This window comes from Mustelus asterias, chromosome 9 (genome assembly GCF_964213995.1).
Source record: "Mustelus asterias chromosome 9, sMusAst1.hap1.1, whole genome shotgun sequence".
Classification (NCBI taxonomy): domain Eukaryota; kingdom Metazoa; phylum Chordata; class Chondrichthyes; order Carcharhiniformes; family Triakidae; genus Mustelus; species Mustelus asterias.
In genome coordinates, this window is record NC_135809.1 from 114,522,154 (window position 1) to 114,535,276 (window position 13,123).

General features: G+C 43.6%; 1 protein-coding gene across 2 annotated transcripts in view; it reads right to left on the reverse strand.

Annotated features, from left to right (window-relative positions):
• syt9b (synaptotagmin IXb) overlaps positions 1–12,851 on the reverse strand; it is a 102,259-nt gene extending 89,408 nt beyond the window's left edge. The window contains exons 1-2 of one of the 2 annotated variants that reach the window (XM_078220920.1): positions 12,837–12,851; positions 10,106–10,235 (exon numbers count right to left, since the gene is read on the reverse strand). In XM_078220920.1, the coding sequence (XP_078077046.1) occupies positions 10,106–10,235; positions 12,837–12,851 (145 nt within the window). Of the gene's footprint in view, positions 1–10,105; positions 10,254–12,836 lie in introns of those variants that run through there. The other variant, XM_078220919.1, reaches the window with a different exon arrangement.
• Positions 12,852–13,123: the final 272 nt, after the last annotated feature.

A 13,123-nucleotide genomic window follows, 5' to 3' on the forward strand; every position in this document is an offset into this window, starting at 1 on the left:
TTTAACGGTTCTTAATGACTTCGCTCCTCAGTGTCAGTTTGATATGTTCATGTCAATATTAACTCTGTTAGATGGTGGTCTGTTCATAAGCTACTCCAGGATTGGCACAGATAATCTCGGCTAACACTTGGATGCAGAACTGAGGAAGTTTGGTGTCATTAGGCATGCTGTCCTTCTGTTTAGATATAAAGAACAGCAGAGCATTATCTAAGGGAATAGGGATTTATCCTATCTTCATAGAATGATACAACACAGGAGGCCATTCAGCCCACTGTGTCATCTCTTTGAAAGAACATTTCAATTAACCCCTGTTCTTTCCCCAAAGCCCTAAGAATGTTGTCTTTTCAAGTATTTTCCAAGTCCCTTTAATGATACTGGTGAAGCTGCTTCAAACCATCCTATCAAGCAATGCATTCCAGATTAAGTAAGCTAGCTATATAAAAACAATACTCCTCATCTACCCTCTGGTTCTCTTGCTAATTATCTTAACTCTGTGTCCTTTGGTTATTGACCCTCCTATCACTGGAGACAGTTCTTCTTAATTAAGTCTACTGAGGCCTCTCAATTTGCAACCAGTTCAATAAATCTCCCTTTAACTTTCTCTGCCCTAAGGAGGACAATATCAGTTTCTCAAGGTTTTACACATAAGTGAAGTCTGTCATCCTTTACCATCATCCTTCCAGCAACTGACCACATCAAAAAATAGATTAACTGGTTATTTGTACCATTCACATCGAACATACAACACAGAAACAGGCCATTTGGACCATCAAGTCTTTGTCAATGTTTATGTGCCACACTAGCCTCCTAGAAGATATCAGCATAACCTTCTATTCCTTTCCTTTATTATTGCAGCTTCCCTTTAAATGCATCTTTGCTATTTGCCTCAACCATTTTTTGTGAAAGTAATTTCGACATTCTCATCACTCTGTGGGTAAAGAAATCTCTCCTGAATTCCTCATTGAATTTATTAGTGACTATTTTATATTTATGGCCCCAATATCTCATCGTGCTTGCATCTTCCTCACATCTATCTATCAAACTCTTTAATGATTGTACAAAACTCTATAAGGTCACCCCTCAGCTTTCTTCTACAGAAAAGGTCTTCAGCAGCATATTCAATCTTCCCTAATAGCTATAACCCATGGGGCAAACCTTTGTTTGTTAGAATTTGCCATTCACAAAAGCATTGGCGAAATAAAAGAATGACTGCACTTCCAAAGTAATTCATTGGTGGTGAAATACTTGCAGACAATCTGGGGGCACTTTACCGATTCAACTTCTTTCTTCTTGATCATTTTCCCTTTGCAAAAATGCAGCTGATTACTAAATGACTGACGGTTGGTTGGGAATGTGGTCTGTGGGGCACTCTGGCTATATTATGAACCCTCTTAAAAGATACCGCGGAAAATAAGCAAGCAAGATCACGAGGCCACATTCAACAAACAATATACAATTCAACCTTTTAAAAAGAAATCAATTCTTAATATTACAATTGTTATTCTGAAGTGTGTGCCAGTGTAGCCTGGTAAACTGAAACACAATTTTAAGTATTTATTTAAATGCATTGAGAGTCACTGCCTCTATCAGCCTTCCGGACAGGGAGTTCCAGATTCCCTCACATTCGGGGTGAACAAAACTGTTCCTCAACTTCTCCCCCCTCTTTTACCAACCACTTTAAATCTATGTCCCTGATTATTGACCTCTCTGCTGAGGGAAATAGACTCTTTCTCTCCACTCTAACTAGATCCCATAATTCCATTGACCTCAATTAAATGTCCCCTCAGCCCCCTCTGTTCCAATGAAAACAACCCAAAGTTATTCAATCCTTCTTCATATCTAAAATTCCCTTTTCCTGGAAATAGCCTTGTAAATTTTCATTTGTACCCTCCCCAGCATGATCACATCCTTCCTGTAATGCATTAACAAAAGCTACCCAGTGCATATAGTTCTGAGTCAGGATGGCGTGTGACTTGCAGCGGTGGTGTTCCAGTATGTCTGTTGCCCTTATTCTTCTAGATAGTAGACGTTGATGGCTTCGAAGTTCCTGTCAAAGAAACCATGGTCAGTTGTTGCTATGCGTTGTTGCATGCATCGTTGATGTGGCCTAACTAGTGCTCTATATAATTCCAGCATAACCGCCCTGATCCTAATCTCTAGGTTTCAGCCAATAAAGGAAGGCAAACCCATATGCCTTCATGACCACCTTATCTATCTGTCCAATCACCTTCAGGGATTTGTGGACATAAACTTCAAGGTCCCTCTGCTCCTCTACACTTCTCAGAACCTTGCCATTTGTTGTGTATTCCTTTGTCTTGTTTGTCCTCCTTAAATACATTACCTCACACTTCTCTGGATTAAATTCAATTTGCTATTTTCTTATACCAGCAGAAACAATGTACCTAGTACTGAACACTGCAAAATCCCACTGGAAACAACATTCTCCTCAAAAAACATCTGTCAACCATCCTGCATCCTTTGGCCACTTCCTGATCAAGGTAAAAATGAAGAGCTTAGTGTCTGGAACTCACCTGTCTAGAGGAGAATAATAGTTAACTCAACACTGACCACGTCCAGGCATTGTAAAGCAACAATCAATAAAGCAAATGGAATGCTGAACAATATTGTCAAGACAGACTATAACACCAAAGCACCTTATCATTACACTGAGGCCTTGTTTGCAAGATCCCCATGCACTCCGGACATACTCTCTTCCACCTTCTTCCATCAGGAAAAAGATACAGAAGACTGAGGTCACGTACCAACTGACTCAAGAACAGCTTCTTCCCTGACTTTTGAATGGACCTACCTCACACTGTGTTGATCTTTCTCTACACCCTGGCTATGACTGTAACACTACATTCTGCGCTCTCTCCCTTCCTTCTCTATGTACAGTATGTCTGTATAGCACGAGAGAAACAATACTTTTCATTGTACATTAATCATGTGACAATGATAAATCAAATCAAAGTCAAATCAAGGTGAAGCACAACACTTCTGAAATCATTTTCAATATTGTATTCATATAAATTGACCATGGTAAAACTTGAACTCTTCCACATTGAAAGAAAGTGACTGAGGTGGCCTTTCAGGAGGCGTAGACAATATGAAGAAAAACCAAAATGGACAATGCAGCACAGCAATGGTAGAATGAGAATTTTGTTTTCATGTTGTGAGTGGTTAGGATCTGGAATGCACTGCCTGAGGATATGGTGGAGGCAGGGCCAATGGAGCTTTCAATAAAGAATTGGATCATTATCTGAAAGGGAAACATTCGTAGGGTGCCGGGGAAAAAGACAGAGTAGAGGCACTAGGTGAATTGTTCCTTCAGAGGCCTAGCACAGACATAACCAGTCAGTTGGCCTCCTTCTGCGCTGTAACCATTCTTTGATTCTATGACTCCATGTTACGAGACTCATAATCTAGAGGCCTGGAAAAAGGATATTGAGACAAGAGTTCAAATTCCATCATGCAACCTCTGGTATTTGAATTGAGTTTTTAACATTGATCAGTGACCATGTAACTCTTGATCATTGTAAAAACCCATCTGGTTCACTAATGCCCTTCAGGGAAGGAGATCTGCTGTCCTGACCTTGTCTGACTTCTATGTGACTCCAGACTTAGAGCAATGTGGTTGCCTCTGGAATAGTCTAGCAAGGTGCTCAATTGTAGATCACGCTGTGAGCAGCAAAGCTGTGACATATGCTGCATTTAAAATTGCATTCTTACTCTAAGGAACATTAACATACAGAGGGATTTAGGCGTGCAGGTCAGCAATTCCTTAAAAGTGGCAACACAGGTGCCAAGGCGATTTAGAAGGCACATGGCATGCTTGCCTTCATTAGCCAGGGCTTTGAGTACAGAAGTTGGGAAATCATGTTGCAGCTATATAAAATCTTGGTTAGGCCGCATTTGGAGTATTGCGTGCAGTTCTGGTCACTACATTATCAGAAGGACGTGGAAGCTTTGGAGAGAGTGTAAAGAAAGTTCACCAGGATGTTGTCTGGTCTCGACGGTGTTGGCGATGAGGAGAGGTAGAATAAACTAGGATTGTTTTTGCTAGAAAGACACAGGCTGAGGGGAGACCTGATTATGAGAGGCATAGACAGGGTGGATAGTCAGAAGCTTTTTCCAAGGGTGGAAGTGTCAATTGCAAGGGGGCACAGGTTCAAGGCGAGAGGGGGAAATTTTAAGGGAGATGTTCGGGGGAGGTTTTTCAAGCAGAGAGTGGTGGGTGCTTGGAACGCACTGCCAGAGGCAGGGGTGGAACATTAGCAACATTTAAGAGGCATCTGGATGGGTACATGAACAGGGAGTAAATGGAGGAAGACGGACTGAGTAAGGGCAGAAGGTTTCTTTTAGCTAGGGCATCATGATCGGCACAGGCTTGGAGGGCCGAAGGGCCTGTTCCTGAGCTGTACTTTTCTTTGTTAGGTGTGCAAGTCCACAAATCCTTGAAGGTGGCAACACAGGTGGAGAAGGTGGTGAAGAAGGCATTTGGTATGCTTGCCTTAATAGGACGGGGTATAGAGTATAAAAGCTGGAGTCTGATGTTGCAGCTGTATAGAACGCTGGTTAGGCCACATTTGGAGTACTGTGTCCAGTTCTGGTCGCCGCACTACCAGAAGGACGTGGAGGCTTTAGAGAGAGTGCACAGAAGGTTTACCAGGATGTTGCCTGATATGGAGGGCCTTAGCTATGAGGAGAGATTGGGTAAACTGGGCTTGTTCTCCCTGGAAAGACGGAGAATGAGGGGAGACCTAATAGAGGTGTACAAAATTATGAAGGGTATAGATAGGGTGAACAGTGGGAAGCTTTTTCCCAGGTCGCAGGTGATGATCACGAGGGGTCACGGGGTCAAGGTGAGAGGGGCGAGGTATAACTCAGATATCAGAGGGATGTTTTTTACACAGAGAGTGGTGGGGACCTGGAATACGCTGCCAAGTAGGGTGGTGGAGGCAGGCACGCTGGCATCGTTTAAGACTTACCTGGATAGTCACATGAACAGCCTGGGAATGGAGGGATACAAACGAATGGTCTAGTTGGACCAATGAGCGGCACAGGCTTGGAGGGCCAAAGGGCCTGTTTCCTGTGCTGTACTGTTCTTTGTTTGTTCTTATTCCCATTGGCTGTGGTGGGAACTTCCTCTCCTGGCTGCAGCGTGGATCAATTGTCAATGAGAAATGCAAGACCTAGTCACGAAGCTTAGCTGAAGCAAAACCACGTTCACTTTGTTGTCATGGACTGAAAGCACTCCTCTTGAAAACTACCTTCAATTCAGCATTTGTCAAGCATTTCAAAGGTAATTTCTAATCAGGTTTTCATTCTAACTTCTCCTAATGCCACGCCTTTTTGCCATTCAGCCAGCACACATTTGCCTTCAATACCAATTTCCACCTCCCCCCTCCCCACAAATGACATTGTTGGGACTAAGGAGTTGTGGAATCGGGGGTGGGTGTGGGGTGCGGGAGGTTGAGTGAGCAGCACTGTGCTCCTGGAAGAACAGCTCTAACTAAATCAGGAAAAATATGAGGTAATTCCTGGGCAACAGCCCAGGTTTATTGCTGATAGATCCCGAGAGTACCATCAGCAGGGGCTCCCATGAAGCCATTTATGGTGAATCAGAAGATTGCAATTGCAGCATATGTCCCAAAAACTTCCAATTCTGTCATTTCTGACAAATCTTTCGGTGTTCACTGCTATTGGGAGCGGAAGATTGAATCAATGTTTGAATGGAATGGTGGCACAGTGGTTAGCACTGCTGCCTCACAGCGCCAAGGACAAAGGTTCGATTCTGGCCTTGGGTGACTGTCTGTGCGGAGTTTGCACATTCTCCCCATGTCTCTGTGGGTTTCCTCCAGGTGTTCGGGTTTCCTCCCACAATCCAAAGATGTACAAGTTAAATAGATAGGCCATGATCAATGCATGGAGTTACAGGGTTAGGGTGGAGGATTGGGCCGAAGTAGGGTGCTCTTTTGGAGATTCGGTGCAGACTCAATGGGCTGAATGGCCTCTTCTGCACTGTAGGGATTCAATCAATGTTTCAGATTGATGAATTTTCATCAGAACTGAAAAAGAATCAAGTTTGACACTCCATTTTAGTACTGAGGGATTGCTGCACTGTTGGACATGTCCTTTTTGAATATCATGTTAAACTAAAGCCCCATCTGCACCTCTTAGGTAGACATAAAAACCTCTCATGATATCAGTTTGAAGAATGAGCAGACCAATATACCAATGACCAATATTTGTCCTCCAACCCAACATCACTAAAATCAGATCACAGGGGGAATTCTCCCGTCTTACCCACCACGGGAAGCATAGCGGGCGAGGGATGGACCACACAAAGGTCCATTGATCTCGGGCGGGATTCTCTGGATTTGGAATGAGTGCGACCGGAGAATCCCACCCCACATTATTATCCCATTGCTGGGAGTTTGCTGTGCACAAAATGCAGCCATGTTCCCTATATACCAATTGTAACTACATTTCAACAGTACTTCATTGGTTGCAAAGTGTTTGGGAACATAGTTGAAGTTGTGAAAGGTGCTTTGTGCATGTAAGAGTTTCATTTTTCTTTTGACACACCATAGGATCTTTTACATTCACCTGAACATACTTAACATCTCATTGAAAGAACTTCTGACAATGCAGAACTCCCTCTAAGCTGCATTGGAGTCTCAGCTGGCATCAGATCAGAAAATCATAGAGTTGTTGCATTTTGCAGAACAGGTATTTTCATAAACTTTCCTCCATGTCTTCTTCTCAATAATTGTAGAGAAAGCCAACTCAAAGCAAGAATGAATGAAATTGCAGAAGCAGGAAGATGAGATTTTTGCAGGAGGGAGAGAGCGATAGAACAGATAGCATGGTATTTTCCCTTATTTTTGTAGATTAAGTATCATAGAATCCTATATGCAGAAGGAGGCCATTCAGCCCATCAAGTCTGCACCGACCACAATCCCACTGACCCTACCCCATAACCCCATGCATTTACCCTAGCTAGTCCCCCTGACACGAATGGACAATTTAGCATGGCCAATCCACCTAAACCTATCTTTGGAGTGTGGAAGGAAACCAGAGCACCCGGAGGAAACCCACGCAGACATGGGGGGAATGTGCAAACTCCACACAGACAGTGACCCAAGCCAGGAATCGAACCCAGGTCCCTGGCACTGTGAGGCAGCAGTGCTAGCCACTGTGCCACTGTGCCGCCCTGTAAGTAATTGGAGTTCATTAATGGCCATGCTGGTAAAAGCTCTACATGAATATTTCTTAATGTGGCAGAAATTCTCCAAAAAGGTGGGTATTACCTCTGCTGAATAGATCAAATTAAAGAAACATATAATGTTATCAGGAGACAAATCATATTATTCAACACAAACTCTTTATTTCAACCATTAACATAACTTTTGTTAAAGGCCGCCAAGTTGGTTTCTGGCATTCTGCTCTCTAAGTATTTCTGTTGTCAAATTTGGTTTCAGTAAATTGGCAGTAGGTTAAACTGGGCTATACATGTCTGCGATTTCACTACAGAAAACATCTTTACAGCCAGATACAATTCAGGAAGCAGCCCATTTGGCCCATTGTATCTTTTTTTGAAAGAGCTGGCCAATTAATCCCATGGTCCTGCTTGTCCCCCATAATCCTGCAACATTGTTCATAGAAAGCCTACAGTACAGAAAGGGGCCATTCGGTCCATCGAGTCTGCACCGACCACAATCCCACCCAGGCCCTACCCCCATATTCCTACATATTTTACCCGCTAATCCCTCTAATCTACACATCCCAGGACACTAAGGGCAATTTTAGCATGGCCAATCAACCTAACCCGCACATCTTTGGACTGTGGGAGGAAACCGGAGCACCCAAAGGAAATCCACGCAGACACGAGGAGAATGTGCAAACTCCACACAGACAGTGACCCAAGCCGGGAATCGAACCCAGGTCTCTGGAGCTGTGAAGCAGCAGTGCTAACCACTGTGCTACCATTTGAAGTATTCAAATAAGTATCTAATTCAGCTGTTCAGGCCAGAAGTTCTGGAATACCCTCCCCACACCTTTCTGTCTCTCAACCTTACTTTCCACCTTTAGGATACTAATTAATTACCTCTCTGACTTTGCTTTTGGTTACCTGGCCTCATATCCCTTTATGCGACTCTGTCATATTTTGTTTCATAACTCTGCGTGAAGTACGTCTTATTATGTTAGGGTATGATATAAATACAAGTTGTTATGGATGCTTTTGAAAATTACTATTGAATCTGCTTCCACTACCCTTTCAGACAGTGCATTCCAAAGCACCCAAATATGACTTGAAAGATCAAAATAACAGACTTCATATTTCTCCCTGCAAAATGTCAAAGCCATTATTATTTGCGACACAAATAATATTTTTCTTTCATTCCATAAGATAGCTATCCTAAAACCTCCTGATACCTGTGTGGCAAATTAATGCCAGTATATACTGACTCACAAGCAATTAAGTACTGTTCACCAGCATCTACCAGGAAGTGGATTACCAGTAACACAAATTAATTAATGGAGTCGAAGCTGGATCCCAGAGGTGAAAGTACAGCACTGAAAGCTTTCCCTATCCAATTCCCCTCTCCAAAGCTGATATATTTACCATTACTATAATGATAGCATCGCTGTCTGCTTAATTTATCAAAAAGAAAATACAACGTTTAAAAAAATAGCAACTACACTCAGAAAGTATAGACCGTTTAACTTTAAGAAACGGTTGACTCCATTTACGGAACGCATCTAATATAGTCCGTGCCAATATAAGGAGGGGTCATTATATGTACATCATATATATAGGGTTACAAACCTCCAGATCCCAGTGCAACAAACAACAGAAAACTCCAATAAATGAATGAGCTGGATGAACAAGTAATAATTATGATGTTGATTTCCCTATCACTTCAAGAAAACGTGACTTTTTCTGTGACATGCACAGTAGGGGAATCAGAATGGCAAGTAATAGGGCGTGGCCACCGTGTCTGAAGCTGTAGTTAAATTAATATGAAGCCTGGTATTTAACACTGTCGCATAAATCAAGGCTGGCTTAATATAGAATGTGGCTGTACACCGTGCAATGAATGCAAACATTGAATAGTTTTGCCTCCAACTTTGCGGCTGAAATTTCTTGCTTCTCCCCCCACCCCCCGCCCCCAGCTGACTCTCTCCCTTGTCGGGGTGAGCATTCCCGCCACTCATCCCGTTTGTAAAAATTGCACGATGTCTGATGGAATTTTTTTAATTTAAACTATTCGCTTATCGATTGTGTCTGGAGACTCGGCAGCGGCCTGCGAGTCTGACGGTGGAAGATTGCAGAAAGAAAGCGACAGAAGGTATGTCAAACCCCGATTAAATGGTCGCAGTTTAACGGGTTTATGACAGCAGCGCTGTATCATTGTCAAGCCAGCCCATCCCAACTCAGTTCTTAATAAAAACACAACTTATGCCTCCTCCTCCTCTCTCCCAACACAGTCCAGAGAGGCGAGGGCTCATTTTAAAGCCATTAGTAACTGGAGGGATATATTGGTGAATGACCTACATTTTGGTACCATTGCCACAGTGTATCAAATATTTTTCCCCAGTGAATTTTGGACAGGTTTAAGAGACTGATTTTATTATTACATTAACTTCTAAGACTGGCTTCCATTCGGTGATGAAGACCAACTTCAGATAGTTATATATTTAGTTCAAATGTAGCATAAGTTGCCGATAACAGTCCTGGAGCTCACCACTACATAAACTTTATTAAGCAACACTTGGGTGTAGTCACTTTTGATTAACTGGAGAACCAACTCAAATGGGAACGGCAGTTTAACCCTTTAGGTGCCGCGGTTCTCAGTGCCTAGATCCAGGAGACCAACTCAACACATCATTGTAGACATGACAATCACCAAGAATTCGCTTCAGGTAAGATACCTTTGGATAGGAGAGAAGTCAATACTGGTTGGTACGGAGGACATGTTGAGCAGTTTAATACGATTCAAAATTAAGGATTAATCTATTCATCCCCACAAGTAGCAAGGGAAGAATTGTACTTTTAACACAAGTCGGAAAGGAGCAAACTGTAGCCCAAATGTTGTACCTGAATCTGTATGGCGTGGTCGGCCTCGATCCCGGAGGTAGTAAGAAAAATCCAGACAGCTCTCGTGTTCCACCAGCCCTTTAAAGCAGAGTTCGGTCACTATATTGAGCGCTTTCTGACAAAGCTCGTCCTCCCTGTCTCCAGTCATTTCCCATCAACATCCTTCTGAATGGGGCTCAACGGCCGCTCCACAGGACATGGGAAGAGGAGTTGCTGCTCATCCGCGCCTCTGTAGCCCCATCATCAAAAGCTTCAGCCCCGTGGACAGCACCATTGCGTTCCTACCCTGTCTCGGTAAACTGGGCGCTCCCAGCCGCACCCCTGCCAGGCTGAGTGTGTGTGTGTGTGTGTGTGTGTGCAAGCTGCTGTTGGCGTCTTGTCTCTCAAAGCTGCACCCCCCTTCCCCAGTTCCCCCCTCCAACACCAAACCTCTCTGTCGGCCGGAGGCAGCTTTTTCTGTTGCTGCTGCTGCTGATATGATCAATGCTGCAAGGGAGGTCCCAGCCGCTCCATGCTCTGAGTCCCAGTCAGCGCTCCCCTGTCCAACAGCAACGGCTGTGACCTGCTCGCGTACATCAGAGATAAATGGCTTCCAGAGCTCGGCTGCTTAGCTATCACTTAGCAGATGTAATCGCTGGGGATTTACAAAGCTGCCCGCCTTAAATAAATAAATAAATAAATATATATATATATATATATGTAAACCCGGCGTGCTAATTACTCAGTGCGGTTCCTCTTCAACTCCCTCCTCCGGAGGATCCCAGAGGAATTTCGGTTCCTTTCGAAATAAAGTTTTACTTGGAAGCCAAGAAAAGTGGTGGAGGGAAAGGGGATTGGGGATGGAGGGGTGGGGCTTATGTTCCCTGTTTAATCCACCATACCTATTTCAGTGCATCCCCCCAACTCTCCTGTTTAAGCATTTCTCTACCCCACCCATCTGAGAAATTAGAATGAATGAGTTACTACATCCTCCCTCCCCCCTCCCCCACCAACCCCCCCCCCCCCCCCAGGCTTTGGCGCCAGTGTGCATGATGTCGGTTTGAAGGGAGCAGCAATGCGTAACAAGGAATTTGGCTTGAATCAGATCTGATGCCATTTAAGAGGAGCAAGTTAGTATTTCACAAATCAGGAAGGCGATGTTGTGGAGATTCAGACGCTCCCAGTAGTCTGACACCCTTCCTCTCTCCCCCTCCACCCTTCCAACCCTAGAGGGTCTTACGAAAGGTTATAGAAAATGTGGAAATTCAGGAGGTAATAAGATTTGGGAAGATAAAGTGAGGGATAGACATCAGAAGGATGATCTACCTGTTGCCAAGTGTTTGGACGCTTGATATGTAGTATTAGAATGTATTTAAGGGGTTGGCAGATTTAAGAGACCGACGGTAATGCTGAGCAAATTGAAGATGATTCGGCCCCTTGTCTCCTGTTAGCCCCCTGTCTCAGCCTGAAGATTGGCGTTTCAGAACTGCTACTGACCAAAGGGCATGGACCTGAAAACATTAAGCCTGTCTAACTCCACTCAGCCAGACCTGCTGACCATTTTCTGTTTCACATTTCCAAGGTGCAGCATCTGCAGTACTTGGCTTTTGTGTCAGTTTATTTCAGCACCGTCTCGGTGGACAGCAACCCGCAGAAAGTAACTTAGTCAATTGGAGCAAAAGGTTGTTACTCAACACGGGGAGGGTGGAGGTGGGGTCGAACTTTAAGTTAATATAGAAACATAGAAAATAGAAGCAGGACTAGACCATTCGGCCCTTTGAGTCTGCTCCGCCATTCATTTTGATCATGACTGATCTACAAATTCAATATCCTGATCCCGCCTTCCCGCCATATCCTTTGATCCCTTTAGCCCCAAGAGCTATATTGAATTTCTTCTTGAAATCACACGATGTTTTGGCCTCAACTACTTTCTGTGGTAGTGAATTCCACACATTCAACACTCTCTGGGCAAAGAACATTTTTCTCACCTCAGTCCTAAAAGGTTTACCAACCCCTTACCAACCGACTCAAGGCTTCTTCCCTGCTGCCATCAGGCTTTTGAATGGACCTAGCATATATTAAGCTGATCTTTCTCTATATCCTAGCTATGACTGTAACACTCTCTTCTGCACCCTCTCCTTTCCTTCTTCCCTATGTACTTTCACAGTAACTTCATTGCAGTGTTAATGTAAGCCTACTTGTGACACTAATAAATAAATGTACTCTATGAACGGTATGTTTTTGTCTGTATAGCATGCAAGAAAGAATACTATATACTTGAGATATTTTCACTATATCCCAATACATGTGAGAATAATAAAATCAAATCAAATTATTCTCAAACTATGACCCCTAGTTCTAGACTTCCCCACCATTGGAAACATTTTTTCTGAATCCACCCTGTCTAATATCAACTGGATTTCACCCCTACCCTCCTTCAGACAGACAGGTGCACATTGTCCAGGATAAATTAAAGCCAGTATGAATCATAGAATCTACAGTGCAGAAGGAGGCCGTTTGACTCAAGAAGTTTGCATTGACCACAATCCCACCCAGGCTCTATTCCCATAACCCCATGCATCTACCCTAGCTAACCCCTCTGACACTAAAGGGTAATTTAGCATGGCCAATCCACCTAACCCACACATCTCTGGACTGTGGGAGGAAAGTGGAGCACCCGGAAGAAACCCACACAGACATGGGGAACTCGTGCAAACTCCATACAGACAGTGACCCAAGCTGAGAATCAAACCCGGGTCCCTGGCATTGTAAGGCAGCAGTGCCACCATGCCGCCCTAAAATGAAATGGACCAAAACCTCATCTTCTGACTGATGAACCCCATCTTCGCATAAAATAAAGATATTTTCCCCAACAACTGTCACATTTGATCCCATGACAATTATTTTCAAATTGACACAGACCTGTAAAAGACATGCAATCCTGAAACATACGGATCATTGCAAGTTATATATATTACTGAACAGTGGCTGTCAATTTAGTTGCAACATCTCTCAACTCTAGGGTTAAGCTGCTAGACC